The 18,926-nt window shown below is 33.5% G+C and overlaps 1 protein-coding gene across 1 annotated transcript; it reads right to left on the bottom strand.

The window, feature by feature from the left end:
* Window positions 1-266: 266 nt before the first annotated feature.
* Window positions 267-3,831, bottom strand: LOC127718705 (sex peptide receptor-like). Its single transcript, XM_052224760.1, has 3 exons — window positions 3,634-3,831; window positions 3,129-3,375; window positions 267-328 (listed from the first exon to the last, which is right to left on the bottom strand). The coding sequence occupies exons 1-3, from the start codon at window positions 3,829-3,831 to the stop codon at window positions 267-269; spliced, it is 507 nt and encodes a 168-aa protein (XP_052080720.1).
* Between the last annotated feature and the right edge of the window lie 15,095 nt (window positions 3,832-18,926).

The following is an 18,926-nucleotide window of genomic DNA, read 5'->3' as shown; positions in this document are numbered from 1 at the left end:
TCAATGACATATTGTCAACATGAATATATCTAATGTCACAATGATTTCAGATAACAGTCAATGACACACTGTTTTCTTGATACATTATATGCCACAATATTCTCTGGATACATTCAATGATTTAATGTGCACAGAAATATATGGAATGGCACAATGTTCTCTGGATACAGTCAATAACATAATGTACTCTGGATACATGGAAGGACACAATGTTCTCTGGATACAGTCAATAACACAATGTATTCTGGATGCATGTAATGACACAATTATCTCTGGATACAGTCAATAACACAATGTATTCCTGATACATGCAATGACACAATGTTCTCTGGATACAGTCAATAATACAATGTATTCTGGATACATTCAATGATTTAATGTTCACAGAAATACATGGAATGACACAATGTTCTCTGGATACAGTCAATAACATAATGTATTCTGGTTACATGGAATGACACAATGTTCTCTAGATACAGTCAATAGCACAATGTATTCTGGATACATGCAATGACACAATGTTCTCTGGATAAAGTCAATAACACAAGTATTCTGGATATATGCAATGACACAATGTTCTATGGTCACATTTAAAGATTCACTTTTCTCATAAAAACAGTAAATGAGACACTGTTCACTTGATATATTCTATGACACACTGTTTTCTTAGTGCCTTTTATGCAACAATGTTCTCTGGATACATTCAATATTTCAATGTTCTGATGAATAGACGGGTCTTTCTAATTATCCCCCTTAGTATTGCACATGTCCGCACGAGGTCATCGATGTCCGGTCGCCATTAAGGTCGTGAAACATTGTAAACATTAGAGAAAGCACGCTATCTGAACTCACATAATTTTATTGTTGATACAATAAAAATGAATGATCTGAATTATTAAATTTGATAATTATCTCATATTAATGAGATAACACATTGGTATGCAATGTTGACGTTTGGACAAGAAGACTTCATAGACATGTGTGTAATTTACTAGGGATAATCACAGTTGGAAAGGCAAACAGTGTTGACTTGTTTACCTTGTTTAACGTAATTGCTTGTTATGTAAAAAAATGTATTACACCAGGAGTTCGCTTCAAGAGACCCATAATTCCTACTTTGTTAAGTCCAGATGCTTCTTATTCGATACAATTTAATAATAAAAAGTAATGAGCAGGTCTATGATTACCAGTATATATATATGATTTAATATACAATTACCTTTTATTTTCACTTATTCATAACAACAGTGAATAATAAGAAGAAGACCAGAAATTATCGTCTCCAAGCTAGTTTATACACACTCACATTTAATGACATCCAAGACAGGAGATTTAGTCCACTGTTCATTGAAGAGTTTTGATGATTTAATCTAACTTTTATTGTTGGGTTACAGTCTCATTGACATATATCACACTTCCTGAATTCTTTCATTCAAGTCAAATATGGAAATTAATTAACTAAAATAAAACAATCTGAAGGTTGAATAGAAATGTAATAAAAAAAAAAACGAAGGACGAAAAACACAATTTACAATGAAATTATATTCAATCCGTATCTACATCGACATCCCGTATTAAATCTAATCTCCAATTTACCAATGCGGAACAAACAATAAGAATGTCATCAAAATTCTTTAAAGACGACACTGGTACAGTTCCACTTAAAACTTTAAATACTTTCAGTCTACGAATAGCACGCTCTACATTTATTCGTACATGTGCAATACGTCTAGTAGTTGTGACATCTTCATTTGAAAGCTGGGGTTTGCATTTTGTAAATACAGGAATGTTTAATTTTACACGACGAAGAAAACGAAAATCTTCAATTGTAAATCCACGATCTGCCAAGACTTCGTCACCCAAAAATAAATAGTTTAAAAATCCACTCTTTTCCACGATAAACTTGTCACTAGCTCTTCCGCCAAAAGCTTTGGAAATAAACATGATTTGTCCATGTGGAGATATTCCAACTAAATATTTTGAGGTATTGTGCGACTTGTAATTACTGAAAGATTCACTTCTAGTTTTCAAGTTCGTATAGGTCGTTGTATAAATGTTTCGGCACAGTCTATTATTATAGTGGTGCGAGGGTAATTTTCTCGGAAAGATTCATTTAATTTACGACGATTATTAGAACATCCATTAACAGCACAAGAATTACCACCCCTTTTCCTATAATTTTCGTTATTTGCCATGGTCATATGTACATGAAATATGTGAAACAAAAACGTTATAAATGACCGATAATTATATAGATTATTGATTGCACGTGCGTTATCATTCACGAGTGATATGGCCGACGTACCACGTGACCTCTTAATGGCAGCGCACATGTTTTTGAGATAAGACGTGGATAAACCCGTCTATACATTCAATAAAACACTTCTCTGGATACATACTACGACACACTGTTTTCTTGATACATCTATTGCCACAATACTCTCTTGATACAGCCAATGATTTAATGTTCTCATGAATACAGTCAATGACACATTGTTCTTTGAAAAATTCAATGACACAATATTATCTGGCATACATACAATGACACAATGGTCTCTGGGATACATTCAATGACTCAATGAAAAAGTATTGTCAGGAATACGTCCAAAAACACAATGCTCTTTGGATACATTCAATGACACAATGTTTTATGGAATACATAAAATTGCACAATTTTTTTCAGGAATACATTCAATAACACAATGCTTTTTAGAAATACAGTCAATGACACAATGTTCTCACAATGTAATCATGGTACTTTCAATGACAAATGTTCTCACAATGTAATCATGGTACTTTCAATGACAATTGTTCCCACAATGTAATCATGGTACTTTAAATTAATTTAATGACATAGTGTTGTCATGCTAACATTCAATTTGCCCAGGCCTACACTCAGTGATAAATCATTATCCTGCTTACATTCAATGGTCAAGAGTTCTGAGGCTTTCGATTATTGACCAAAGGTCAAACCTGCACTTTACATTTTCAGTCTAAATGAATTCAGTCACGTCTAATTATTTTCATAAAACTTTTCCGAAATTGTTTACTCATTCCACAGTAAATAAAAAAGTCAATTGGAAAACTTAAAAGAAGAAAGAAATTTGTTAGCATCGACATAACTAGACCTTCTCTTGCATTGAAAAAAGAAATATTTTCGAATGTATTTTGGATAATGGTAAGTATAAAATTTATCCCAGTCGGTAATTCAGCCATCAGAAAAAATGCTACAACAATAACCAGCATTAGGTTAGTACTGTTATTGGACTCACTGCTTCGATTCTGTGATACCATTAGTCTTCTTGTTCTATTGGCCTTTCGGATTTTTAATATGAGCAGAACATTCATAACAAGTAAAACCGTACATGGTATGAACTGGATGAAAATAGCCCGGAACCAATACTTCAAACTAAAATAAATGTCAATGTAACCAATCAACCATGGTTTAGAAATCACATGACATGTTGTTATAGTGTCATTCTGATTAATATTAGACGAAGCATCTACTTGAATAATATCGTCTTCTACGAAACTTGAACAATTACATATTATAGACATAAAAAAGACTGTCAGAATGACAATAGCAATGTTTCGCATCGTGCACTTTTGTTTGAATTTTGAAGAACTACAAACATACAGATATCTGTGAATAGCCAGTGTCACTGTCAGCCATACGGAAGTTGTATGGAAAATGGTTGGAATATATTGTCCAAAATAAGAGTAAATGATACACCAGTCTATCGGTACCTTCTCCAGATAGTTTCCGAAGGAGAAAAAATAAATGTACAAAGGCAAAGGGAATATCCCAGTGCACATGTCAGATATAGCCATTCCTGCTAGAATTATATTCGTCGGAGAGCGCATGTTTTTCTGCAAGAGGACAACACAAGCCAATGAATTTGTAATCACAATCAAGCAAATGACAATTGGTGACAAATACCCATATATAGGAACGGCGTAGTCAATTGGTTCAATGTTTCTAAGATCCAAAAACGGAAGAGTTTCTATTTCGTAGTTCTTTGCTGTATTTTCCGCCGCCATTGCTATAAACAATATATTAAAAGTCGTAATTTCAATACTTAAACGGATTCACAAACAGTCTTTATTTAAATCTGTTTAAAAACTTCCAATTATTTCCAGGTCCATGCACATCTATATGAGTAGTTATCAATGCTGTTTTGCGATTAAATGTCAAATTTTGCGCATGCGTTAAACTTATGGTATGATATTTTAATGTCAGGATAACCTTCAACTATGTTTGCCATCGATAATTGTCAGTTGTATAGAGTAAAATAACACAAAAATACCGAACTACAAGGAAAATTCAAAACGGAAAGTCTCTTATGAAATGGCAAAATCATAAGAGACTATTTTGTTTCCATCCGTTTTCTGTTTTCGAGCTTTTAACTCTTTAAAAATCAGCTGAACGTTTCAATCCCATACTATAAGTATAGATAGATCAAGCTTTTTAAAGATCAAATTGTTTGCCTCTCTTTTAAATCAAACAGATGATTGAAATGTAACATTTTGTTTATTTGTATTAGAATGGTGATAACCATATTGTATTTTAAGCTTTGTCTTTGTAAAACGTCCCTTGGTGTGTTTGAGCTAATAACACTAATATAAAAATAAGTTAAAAGCTCAAACACATCAAACAAATGGAAAACAACTGTCATAATCCTGACTTGGTACAGACGTTTTCTTATGTAGAAAATGGTGGGTTAAACCATCTTTTATAGCTAGCAAAACCTCTCACTTGTATGACAGTCACATAGAATTCTATTATATTAACAACAATGTGTGAGCAAAACAAACAGACACAATAGGTAAACATGTCAAAAATTGTGGTACAGCAGTCAACATTGTAATATAGTCTTAACCACTCTAAAAGAAACAACTATTTCAACAAAGAAAACCAAAATGGCATATAGACACTCTATAGACAAAGTATATAGTAAAAATGAAAGACAAGAATACAAAATTGACCACAGCATATAACACAAAATTGACCATAGCCCAATAACACTAATATAAAAATAAGCAAATGTGGTATGATTGCCAATGAGACAAATCTCCACCGGAGAACAAATGACGTAATATTTAACAATTGTAGGTCACTGTACGGCCTTCAACAACGAGCAAAACCCATACCGCATAGAAATCTACAAAAAGCCCCAATATTACACACGTTATTATGATAAAGAATAATCTAAAATAGAAGTGTTTTATTGGATTTTTTGCAGATTTGTTTTAAACGAGTTTTCTTTTTTGTCCCCAAACAACACAAATACACTAGAAAGACATAATTATAAATTTTACATCAATAATCAAACAAATTCTTTGGTCGGGTTGTTGTCTCTTTGACACATTCCCCGTTTCCATTCTCAATTTTAAATAAATTAATTTCTCGCATATCAAATGACAAATCATAAACTTCTTACTGCTTTTAATATTACCATTTATCGTATTTTTCTACATATATATAGTTAATTCTTCTCGGCACTTCGGCAAATCTCTTTTTACAGTATTATGACGTCAGAAAATATTATCATTTTTGACTTAGAAGATAGCTGTACTGTATTTCAAGGTTTGCCAACTGTCCCAAATTTATTTAAGCGCTGCTAGGTCAACATATATTTACGACAGTAAAACAATGTTTTACGAAGACAAAGCTTAAAACACAACATGGTTATCACCATTCTAATACAAAATAAACAAAATATTACATTTCAATCATCTGTTTGATTTAAAAGAGAGACGAAAAATTTGATCTTTAAGAAACTTGATCTTTCTATATTTATAGTATGTGATTGAAACGTTTAGCTGATTTTTAAAGAGTTTACTCCCTTATGTGTTATGTAACTCTTTTAATAAATTCAAGATTGAATCCAGAAATGGTTGTTATCATGATGGGTGTTTAACCTTTATTGTTTTACCTGATGATAGAGTAGAATGATAAACACTTTCAGTTTGCACGGAATGCCATTGAAGACTCATTTAATAAATGTATTTGACCTGGTACTAACGTAAGAGTACAATGTATTGATCATAAAACATCATAAGTGTATGTTCTTTGTACAAGAAGAAAAAATCTTTCTTTAACATGTAATATATGAGTAAAATAAATGTTATTAAAATTCAATTGATTTTATTATAATACTCCTATGTCATTAATCAGTGTGATTACGTGAAAAATCTAAAATCTTCGTTGAAAATTATGGAAAGCAGAAGTGACCCTTTCATTCCAACTACAAGAAAAACGTTCTTAATTAATGATGGAAATAGTAAATCTGGATGCAATTTATTCGAAATGTTTTTATTGTGTGTATACTACTGTTCATTTTAAAAGATATAGCAAAGTGTTCTCGACCAATGAAATTGTAGATTTTGATTTTCTTTAATTGTGAAGAATGAATGTAAATCATGTTCTTAGTAAGGGATTATCCTACTGTTTAGGCCTACTAACAGTTCAAAACAAAGAATTTCTATAAATGAGATACAACTGCCCAGAAGCAAATTTATCAGCTTGAAACTGACTAAACGTTGAATTTTGAAAGAAACAAAAAGTCAAAAGAAGTTTAAAGTTTACTGGTGCATTAAATTGGTACCGTAAATGATTTATGTGAATATTGGTAACTTCAAAATTATAGTTAATAAAACTAAAAAGTATCAAAGAAATGCATAAAAAAAAATGTTTTTAAAATTAGAAAAAAATCAACCATTTCCTACAACACGAGGTAATCAAAGGAAAACCATTTCAAGTTTAATAAAAAATATTAAATATTTTAGACTTTGAAGATTCATTTTCAATATTTAAAGGGTATTTTAGGTTAGCAAAAATCCAAATAACTGTCCATTCCAGGGGGAAATGGGAGTACATGTAGGTTATACGGGCCTCCTATCCATTATTTTCCAAGAAATGCAATGGGCAGTTATTTGGACTTTCTCGATGGACTCCAGTATATGAAGCCAGGGTTCCAGCAAATATCGGCCATGTGAAAAGGCTAACTTGAATAACATGTAGTATTTTCAATCATTAGATATTCTCTGAGATAATTTTTAGTGCTGTAAAATTTAATTGATTTTTACTAAAGTTGTTTCAAATTTTGAATTCTGTCGAGAATCATTTTAAGTTTTGTATTTGCTTATTTACTGTTTAGTCTAAGTTTCCAAATAATACATCCATCGTTATTTGTGTTTGGTTATAAATCCAATTTGAGTTTTATCCATAAATCTGATATTTTATGGCACATGCAAAGCATGTGCTCAATATCTCCAATAGGTCAATGACAGAAGTACATATATCAGCTTGGTTTATCTTAATGTTAAATAATAATTAATGTGTGCCAAATATTCTGTGTATAATTCAAAACTCAAACCAATGAAGTTTTGAGATTTTGTGGTGTAAAAAGATATATTTTTAGTTATTCCATATTGGTATTATTTATGTAGGTTTTTCTCTATGATTTGGATTTTGACTGAAACAGTATATTCACCTGTGGAAAAAGTATATTCACCGCGCTAAACGTCACGTGCTTTCACATGTAACGTAATGATAACATTTTTGATATACCTGAAGAAAAAGGATATTCACCGCGCTACACGTCACGTGCTTTTACATGTAAAGTTATGGTAAACGGTTTGATGTACAATTAGTTTACTAAGTAAATTTTCTAGGAATATGGAATAAATCAATCACTATCTTTTATTTCGATAAATATGTGGTTTAATTGACTTTTGAAAAACTGATATTAACTTCGGCCGTTGACCTCAGTGAATATCAGCTTTTTAAAAGTCAGTAAAACCACATATTTACCTCAAATTGTATAAAATTCATAAAAAAATTGCAATAGCGGTTTAGGTTGTCAATGAGTAGCTGTTGCAACATATTCATATTTCAAACTAAATCCTATGAAAGTTTTGACATCTGATACAAACATTTGAGAGAGAATACAGCATTTTGGATGACGAATCACAAATGAAATGCATCAATATTGATTTTCCTCAGTGTTTGAACATTAATCTTAATTGGTATATATTGAAAAATGTATAAACTGAAAATGTATGTTTTCTTATTGTTAAAAGCCTAAACATGGAAGTATACCTCTTACCTCATGTTTTTATGATGTACACAAAAGTATTTTTGAAACACCACATAGTACTAGTGTTATTTAAGACAAGCTGTTAACCGTCCAGTGGTATATTCAATACAGGACAAGCTAATGTAAAGCGAAATGATTGTGAATCCTGTGTTGTACTAGACCGAAACACTGAGCTAGTTCACTAGGCAACAGTCCGCATGAAGACTTTTCACCTTGCCCAGACACATTATTCTGATTCCGATCCGACTGGTCTTTGTTTGTACTTCTTAATAACACGTGTTTGTGAAGACGCAATTAATACCAATTTTAAAGATTTTGGTTTGACCTATAGCTGGGTTCGAACACATCACGATGTTGTAAGGATCGGATGAAAGGACGGATTGGCTTAATGTCAAGTGGCAAATATTACATGCATATTTAGTTGAAGTTGTATGGTTATGAACCTTGCATTGAACTAGAATGAAATGCTGAGTTGGATCTTGAGGACGCGGTAGTTCGCTAGAAACAGTCCGTGGGAAGAAATTTCACTATTATCGCACAAATTATTCCGACTTCTTCTAGCTGATAAGTATTTGTTCTTTTCCTACCCGACGCAGGTTATATTTGTTTTACAAAAACACTTGTTGTTCCCCTCGCACTCTTTCTGAAATGATAATAGTAATACTTAAACCACAGAAATTTGCTGTAGATTTTAACAACAGATTAATTATCAACACACTGTTTATAATTTATGCCCCTCCTTAAGCAACTTTAATGTAGCAAATGTTTCATGTACATGTAATCTTAGGTATGTTTGATTTCCTTTTATAGACTGCTTTCGTGTCCTTTATCTGTTTGGCTCTGACATGAACAACACGGGTGACTCTGTCAAATACCCGTATGTTACAAGGGAGAGAACCAGCATATTCTCATTTTTTGCTTAGTATTATGTAATTCTTCTGCACTTTTCTTGGACCATGTAATAAAAAAATCATATATTTCTCTCTTTTTTATAACCTCACATTGCAAAAAGACTTACAGAAAAAAAGGGAATTGTTTAACATTTCTGACATTAATTTTACACAGTTTATTCATACAATTCATCTGATAAATTCAGAAACACAAAATTGTTCTACTTCACTAATGTTTTTATCTCAAAAAGAAGCTTACGAGTTTGTTTTAATCTTTTAAAAATAGCATGTTAAATGGTGTATAAAACATAAACCATGAAAGAGCAGGAATTTCAAATATCAGATGAAATATTTAATAATGCAGAATATGAATAAAACAAATACCAAAGTATTATATAAAATACAAGATACATTCAATTTTTACTGATCATTTTGCCGGGATAAGTTATTTCATCTACCAATAAAAATGTAAAGGTCGTTATAGAAATATGAAGATGTTGTATGATTGCCAATGAGACAGCTTTCCACCGGAGATCAAATGACGTAGAATTGACCATTTGTAAAACAAATGTCAGAAAGATAAATTACTTGCAAAATTGTCTAATCTGTATGATAAAATTGAGAATGAAAACTGGGAATGTGCCAAAGACACAACAACCCGACCAAAGAGAAGAAAACAGCCCACCAATGGGTCTTCAACACAGCGAGAAAATCCTCCATCCGGAGGCGGGCTTCAGCTGGCCCCTAAACAAAGGTGTATATAATATACTGACTGACTTTAAAAACGCAACACTCATTTTGTTGATTTTTTTCCCACATCATGTTTGATTCTCATACAACTACTATTCACTCTTACCATACTTCTTTCTCTTAAGAAAAAAATCAACATCTGACTTACCTGTGGTTATTGACCATACCGGTATTTTTGAAGTCGCACGAATTTCTTAAAGCGAAATTTGGAACCCATAAAAGATTTTTCAGTTTGTTTTGCTTCGTGAAACAGTTCTTTCAATCCTTGGCTACACTTAAATCAGTTAAAAAATGTAACATCTCCATATTGCCAAGACTGAGGAATAAAAAACTGAATCAGTCCATAAGAATACTGCAAACAGGAAAACGTGAACGTGCTGCAACCATACAGTTTGACTTCAGAAACTCGTCTTACTGTCCTTCCGACAACGATACAGGTAGGTGGGATTTGTTACTGACCATCAAAGACCAGATTAACATGTAGTGACAATGCAACGTCAATAGAATTTGATTACGCAACGTCATTTGCGAGACATGTTTACGGCCGCAACGTCAACTGCTTATCAAATTGCCGAATGCCATTGCGCACAGATTCATGCCATAAACGTTTCCCATAAACTGAACTGCCAAAGAATCGACTGAAGAAAAACATTTAATGCCCTGAAGTTTCCACCGCATAATTGCCAAAACCCATTGTAATGGGTGGAACAAACGCATATTCAGAAGGTGTAAAACAGAACCTAAAACATGTGGAACAGAATTGGTTGATCTTTCTGACAATCATTTTGGCGTTTGTTACAGGCAGTCATTGCTTTTTACGGTGCCACATTCATTCAAAAATTTAAAAAGAATAATCTAGTGTTGCGTTTCTAAAGTCGGTCAGTATAGTTCACAGCGAAAATTGACATCACACTAAACTCCGAAACAGATAAATGAACCAAAATTAAAATATACAAGACTAACAAAGGCCAGATGTTCCTTATTCAATGCATTTTGATCCATTTTATAAAATATTTATAGAAATTAAGATATTATCATCTATTTTATCGAACAAAACAAATATCAGAAAGATAAATTACTGGCAGATTTATCTAATTTATATAATGCATTTTGATCCATTATATATAAAATATTTATGGAAATTAAGATATTATCATCTATTTTATCGAACTGACAGATATTTCAAGATATTCGATATATAATTTTTCTTTTAGTTTTATTTATTATATTGATATTTATTTATTTTCAATTCTTTTAAGCAATATAAATAAGAAGATGTGGTATGAGTGCCAATGAGACAACTCTCCATTCAACTCACAATGTATAAAAAGTTAACAATTCTAGGTCAAAGTACGGCCTTCAACATGGAGCCTTGGCTCACACAGAACAGCAAGCTATAAAGGGCCCCAAAATGACTAGTGTAAAACAATTCAAACAGGAAAACCAACGGTCTAATCTATATAAAAAACGAGAAACGAAAAACACCTATGAACCACACCAACAAACGACAACCACTTAAAACACGGGCTCCTGACTCAGGACAGGTGCATAAAAATACAGGGGTTTAAACGTTTTAACAAGCGCTAACCTTCACCCTAACCTGAGACAGTAGTGTAACATTACAATATTAAAAGACACACTAACTAGGGTTAACTCGATCAAAAAGACATTTAAACAAAACCAAGTAAACATACGCTGAAAGAATAAGTTAGATCTATGACACAATATAAATAAAATATTAAAACGTAGGTGCCTATATAATATAGACGTCACAGGTAGTAATAAAAAAGATGTAGGAAGAGTGTTAAGGTTCATCATAACAAATGGACAAATATGGCCGTATTTTCACCTCAAAAACTACTCTGTGTACAGACTTACCTGTGCAGTTTGCAAAGTTTTAAGGCCTGGCATCCACTAGATATATAAAAGTTAAATTTATTTTGCATATCAGAAAGATAAAATCCATTTTGGATTTTGATGGGCATTTTTTTTCCTTTCTGCAGAAGATGTAAAAATAAACAAACACCTGAGTTGCATTTGATATGGTCCACTCAATTCCTACCTTTAACTCACCTATAGATGTGTAGATATCTATTGTCCATGCCAATCAAGGACAATCAATACAATACAAACCAGTTGTTACCTGAGAGGGAGCATCTCAAAATTGTTTCCCAACTTAGTTAATTTTAACACCTTCTGCAGAAACGAAAAAAAATGCCCATCATAATCCAATCAAGATTTCATCTTTCTGATATGCAAAATAATTTTAACTTTTATATATCTAGTGGATGCCAGGCCTTAAAACTTTCCAAACTGTACAGGTAAGTCTGTACATAGAGTAGTTTTTGAGGTGAAAATACGGCCATATTTGTCCATTTGTTATGATGAACCTTAATAGGACAACTCTTACCTGGGACAAAAAAGGCGTTAGATAAAACAACGAACAGGTAAATTTAAATATACTAATTTTGTTGTTTGGAGTACGGAAGTAAACATTGGCCGTAACTGTTAGCTATAGGCAGTGGTTGGTTGATTATATTTGAAGGATTTGATTTGATTTTTTGGTGTTTTAACGCCACTTTTAAGCACCGCTTTTGGGCTGTTTCGAGGCGGCCAGTTTTTATTGGTGGAGGAAGCCGGAATGCCCGCAGAAAATCACCGACCTTCGATAGGAAAACTGACAATCCTAGTCAATTAAGATTGGAGTCGAGTGCACCCGCACGAGCGGGGTTCGAACTCACAACCTCAGTGTTGACTGGCTAGTGATTACAGTAGTAACTACTTAGACCACTCGGCCACCGAGGCCCCTAATATTTGGAAGGAGTTGCATTATTGTTATGTTGGACTTTATCATTATCTTTTTCTTCACCTAAAAAGACAAAAAATATATTTAAAATAATAATCATCGGTATTACTTTTTTATCTTAATATAGCCAGGCAAACGGTACATTGTATAATTATGGATTTATATAGGCGACAATAGACATAGACATTATTTCAATATTTCCAATCATGGTGCCCTAAATAGAGCAGTTCAATCATTCATAACTAAATAAACAGATTCATAAAAAATAAAAAGGAAAAAGAGATTTTTATTATTGAATATTTAACATAGTGAAGCAAAAAGAAACCTTACAAACTACAAATACAGTACAAAGAAATTGGCTATTTCTGGGCGTCTCTTCCTGGGGATCTCTACCTGGGGAAGGGGAGAAAACTCCTATAATTATTTAAACACAAGTGGATGGTGATGAACACCAACAGTTTACTTATGTGATTTTCTGAACGTTGATTGTAGTCAATTCTAGAGTTGTTTTATATTTGTACACACCGACACAACGAGGGAGTCATAATAAGCTACGTACAATTCAAACAGCTCTTCAAAGTTTGTATTATTTTGTATCACCGTACGCCCTTCAACAATGAGCAAATCCCATTCTGTTTGGTATAAAAGGCCTCCATATGACAAAATGTAAAACAGTTCAATCGAGAAATTGTTTATTATCCTCTGTCTTATATCAGTGCACGACCGGTTGATCGAAATAAGCTACTTAAAATTTGATTGGCCCTTCAATATCAGTTTCACTTTGATTCATCGTACACCCTTCAACAATAAGCAAAACCCATACTGTATATAGTATAAAAGGCCCCGACATGACAAAACGTAAAACAATTCAATCGAGAATTTGTATATTATCCGCTATGATATATGTGTGCACGACGAGTATATAATATGTGTACACGACGAGTATACAATATATGTGTGCACGACGATATAACAACTACGTAAAGTGTTACAAAAATGTATCAGCTCTTCAAAGTTTGTATTACTTTTGATTTTTAGATAATGCGACTTCTACCATCACCGAAGATACATTTATTACAAGCACACTTAAATTAAAACATTACATAAAATATAAATTCGATCAAAGTTACCATGATCACATGACTGACAAAGACTACATAGTATGTAAGCAGAATAGTGATCTGGTATTTTTCAAAGAAAAGGACACAATACAACATTTTTGATTTCTTTGCTATTCAGTGAAAAAAGTTAAAACAAATTAAATTCTTATAATTCTCATAATCACCATTGCAGTTGTTAGATAAGGATTTATTTTGTCAAAAAGATCCAGAAATAAACCGACCAAACAAGAGAATAACAATGCATGTTAAACAATGCATGTCGACAGGTAAAGCGTCTTCCGCTATAGCATTATTCATCCGCAATATGATACAAATATCATAATGACAAATTTTGACATAAATTAATCTTTATTTATATAACTACTTATATTTCGGAAGTTTCCCACATGCATTTAATGTATTTGCACCGGAAACTAATTATAGTCTCCCTCTGACCGTTAGTAAAACCTATCAAAGTGGAGCACCGTTTGTTGGGCGGGATGTATAAATACGCAGCTATAATGTCCTGTCTAAATTGGGTGGTTGAATCCGATACCTAATGTAGAGAGAGTGCCAAGCTCTCTTTGCCTTAGGTTCCATGGCAACTGCTCTTTGAAGGTGTTTTAGGCTAATTTTTCTTTACTATTCAATTAACCAGAACCCTCGTTTTCCAGGGGCATTCAAAATGTCCGGACCTTTATCTGGGTCGATCCATTATACAGGATCTTCCTATTGTGTTTGCTGTTAGTGTGTTCGTGTCCTAAACATAGATATAAGAAGATGTGGTATGAGTGCCAATGAGACAACTCTCCATCCAAGTCACAATTAGTAAAAAGTAAACCATTATAGGTCAAAGTACGGCCTTCAACACGGAGCCTTGGCTCACACCGAACAGTAAGCTATTAAGGGCCCCAAAATGATGCATGTTATATTTCTTACTGGAAATTAAGCAATTAATACTATTTGTTTGCAAGGTTAATTTACTTTAGTTGTGGTGATTAAGAGATAATGAAATTTGAATCAATATCTATGATCATGCTTATTTTCCTATCGTCCTTCACAAAGGTAATACAGTGGCGGATCCAAAAGGGGGGGGACAAAAAGAGAGGGGACGCCCTTCTTTGATACCACCAACAAATAATTATATCATGTTTTTCAAAAAATAATTTGATTTTTTAGCATAAATCGTTCAATTATTTTTTTATATAATCCGTTTGATTGAATAACGCCCCTCCTTTCAAAAATCCAGAAACCGCCCCTGCAGTAGGTGTAATACCACCATTGATTATCCTCTATTTCAAAATGTGTGCAGAATTTATTTTTGTTTTTATCCTGTCCAGTACTATAGAAATAATGTCACATAATGTTTCATTGCATATAAGAAAATAACCATTAATGGAAGTTAACCAATCAAATTTTCACCCTTTTTCTTCCTGTGTACAAGCTTTAGTAACCATGTAACCTCAAGTTTCCAAAATATTCTTTAGAAACACCAAATAAAAAAAATAATGGTGCTTTGAAACACCCAAGATATATGTCCAAGACACAGATTTTTTTTTACTGCTATGAAATGTAGGACAAATTTCCTACGACTGTCAAATTCAAGGGAATATTTTTTTCGACCCTTTTTCGTATGGAACCGGATATGACGTACTATGATTTGGTGGTATTACACCAGTATGCGTCGGATACACCGTTATTTTTGTATGGTTGTAAATATTACAATTGTGTTCGCCAGACGCGTGTTCCGTCTTATTGACTACAAAGGACTCAACAGTGACGTTCGAATCAATGTAAAGTTACACGTTACATCCCAGCTACTTTGTTCTACCAAGGTTGATCTGAGCCGGATCACCCCTACAAGATCACCTAGCTTGAGTTTCTTTGTTCTGCATGCTTTCCTTGGTTCTGTAACATTTTGACGGGAATGTCAAATTTTATACTAAAACTTAGAAATATTTATACGGAAAAGACTAATTATCAAAATTTATGTTGAAAAATTCATGCAGTGTTTATGCTGGGAATCGAACTCATGACCTTTAGCATATAGACTCACGAGACATACCCCTACACCAGCACGACTGGATACAATACAAATCAATGTTAATTTAACATATTTAAACATTGTGTCCGGGGCTCATAAAGGGTATATACCATACAGTAATATATAAAGTATATAATAATGATTGTGTGGAGTTCTAAACTAGATTTTATGAAGCGTAAATGGTTTTTTATCTTATCTAGAACAGCTGGGATGTAAAATAGTTATCCCATTCGGACTTGGCGTGTCGGTGTTAGATCACCCTCTGGCCTCCGGCCTTCGGGATGATCTTACACTTACACCCCAGTTCTATTGTTATACTTCATAGTTTCTGTAATAGTTATACACCGAGGGATAGGTGTGTCTGGATAAGAAACCCCGTCGGCCGGAGGCCGGAGGGGTTTCTTATCCAGACACACCGTATCCCGAGGTGTATAACTAACTTACACCCCATTCTAAACCCTAAATTTGTTAACATTGATTATTAAATGAATAAAAAAACCGATAGCAAATTTATTGACAATACCAAACCATGATTTATAAGAATTTTTTTTATTACATGAAACCCCACTAGTAACCTTTCTTTTGTTACCTTCGTTCAAACTTTGACAAGTGAGTATATTTTACAAATGTCAAGTTGTTTTGCAGATTCCCGTTAAATCCTGTGCTAATATGGATCAGAGGGTCAAGGTTGACCGTTTCGTGTATTCTTATTACAAACAAACAATACATCGTGTTCCTTGTATTCAGTTGTCAATATTGACGGGTATAAGACGGACGACAATTTGTGGCAAGCGTTGGATTTGGTAGAAGAGACTTAAGATAAAGGCAATATTATAACCCAAAGTACTGACCGGTATCAGTGTAATAAAGGTAATCATAACTGTATTTTATATCTTATGGTTTTATACCCCCCCCCCTCTTCTCGAGAATAAACAAACATTCATATTCGGACATACTAAGGGATATGTGTGACCCGACTACCAGACACGGTCAACATACAAAGATACAGATTTAATATTTAGGAAAACCTTTTTACGGGGGCAAACAGGGGCTGATCCAGCTGGGGAATCCCAACTCAACAGAAAAGCGGGGTCCAACCATTCAAATGCATTGATCTTTTTGGGTCAAACCCGCGGAAACCCACCCCAGATCGGCCAATGGGTAACCGGGGGGGGGGGGGGGGGGGGGGGGGGGGGGGTGGTGGTGGTCCCGGGAGTTAGAATCCCCATTTTTTTAAAGACCAATGCTTTAGAATAGAGACATATGACTGGGATAAAAAAAAATTACTTCAAGCAAAGGAGTATTTAAAGGAATATTTTTGTATTCAAAATAGATGCTTAATTCTTTTTTTCGCTATTGAAATTTCCTAAAATGTGTTTTTTAATATCTTGAAACAATTTGTAGTGAACATTATTAGTAATTTCTTATGTTCATGCTATTTAAAAAAATAATCAATTTCTATTGTTACGAATAACAATGGACTTTGTTTGCGGGATGTAGAAGCAGGGGTTTCCAGAAACCCCGCTCGTCACACCCTGTGGTCAAAATCCTTTGTTATTCGTAACAATAGATCTATTCAATTTACACTTGTTTCAGAAATAGAAACTATGAAGTATAACAATAGAACTGGGGTGTAAATTTCTGAAACAAGTGTAAATTGAATAGATCTATTGTTACGAATAACAATGGATTTTGACCACAGGGTGTGACGAGCGGGGTTTCTGGAAACCCCTGCTTCTACATCCCGCAAACAAAGTCCATTGTTATTTGTAACAATAGCAATTGATTATTTTTTAAATAGCATGAACATAAGAAATTACTAATAGTGTTCACTACAAATTGTTTCATGATATTAGAAAAAAAACACATTTTAGGAAATTCCAATAAGCATCTATATGGAATACAAAAATAATCCTTTAAATACTCTTAGTTTTGCTTGAAGGTAATTTTTTTATCCCAGCCATATGTCTCTATTCTAAAGCAATGATCTTTTAAAAAATGGGGATTCTAACTCCCGTATCCCCCCCCCCCCCCCCAGTTACCCAGTGGCCGATCCTGGGTTGGGGGTTCCGCGGGTTGGACCCGACTTTAATTTAAAAAATCAATGCATTTGAATGGTTGGACCCCCCCCTTTTTTCTCTTGGGTTGGGAATCCCCGGCTGGATCAGCCCCTGATTGACCCCCTCCCCCAAAAAGGGAGTTCCTCAATATTAAATATTGTATGTTGAGCGTGTCTGATAGTCGGGTTTCTAATGCAGACACACATATCCCTTAGTATGTTCGAATATGAATGTTTGTTTATTCTCGAGAAGAGGGGGGTATTGTTTTTGATAAAATCGTTAAATATAAAATACAGTTATGATTACCTTTATTAAACTGACACAGGTAAGTACTTTGGGTTATACTACTGCTTTTATCTTTAGTCTCTTCTACCAAATCCAACGCTTGCCACAAAATGTCGTCCGTCTTATACCCGTCCATATTGACAACTGTATACCAGGAGCATGATGTATTTTTTGTTTGTAATAAGAATACACGTAACACTCAACCTTGACCTGCTGATCCATATTAGCACATGGATTTAACGGGAATATGCAAAACAACAACTTTGACATTTGTAAAATATACTCACTTGTCAAAGTATGAACGAAGATAACCAAAGAAAGGTTACTTGTGGGGTTTCATGTAATAAAAAAATATTCTTATAAATCATGGTTTGATATTGTCAATAAATATGCTATCGTTTTTTTTTTTTTTTTCATTTAATAATCAATGTTAACAAATAGGGTTTAGAATGGGGTGTAAGTTAGTTATACACCACGGGATACGGCGTGTCTGGATAAGAAACCCCTCCGGCCTCCGGCCGACGGGGTTTCTTATCCAGACACACCTATCTCTCGGTGTATAACTATTACTGACACACCGCGTCCTCATGGGATAACTATTACTGATTCTCTTTTTATTTTGATGTGTACACCGATTGATCATTTATCTAAATCAAAGAAACTATTACAAACACTACTAAGGTAGTGGTAATCTGCAGAATCCAAAATGGTGATTTTGACAAAATATTTACTTTGACCTATTGACTAAAATATAGAAATTTCAAGAAATATTAACAATACAATATACTGGATTTTAATGGATAAATAGCAGATTATCAAACACTAATTGGGATCATTAAGAAGCTTGATTTCTTTTTACTAATATTATGTGAACAAAACGTTCATCTGA

Source organism: Mytilus californianus, unplaced genomic scaffold (genome assembly GCF_021869535.1).
Source record: "Mytilus californianus isolate M0D057914Y unplaced genomic scaffold, xbMytCali1.0.p SCAF_10, whole genome shotgun sequence".
Taxonomy (NCBI): domain Eukaryota; kingdom Metazoa; phylum Mollusca; class Bivalvia; order Mytilida; family Mytilidae; genus Mytilus; species Mytilus californianus.
The sequence above is the reverse complement of the archived record's forward strand: the minus strand, read 5'-3'. Positions and strand labels throughout refer to the sequence as shown.

What these genes read in the sequence shown, in the direction of transcription:
- LOC127718705 (XM_052224760.1), bottom strand. Translation starts at nt 3,831, where the DNA reads ATGGCTATATCTGACATGTGCACTGGGATATTCCCTTTGCCTTTGTAC. An exon ending in CTATTCACAGATATCTGTAT is followed by an intron (nt 3,376 to 3,633) that starts GTTTGTAGTTCT and finishes ATTTTCATCCAG; the next exon opens with TTCATACCATGTACGGTTTT. An exon ending in TTTTTTCAATGCAAGAGAAG is followed by an intron (nt 329 to 3,128) that starts GTCTAGTTATGT and finishes GACTGTATCCAG; the next exon opens with AGAACATTGTGTCATTGCAT.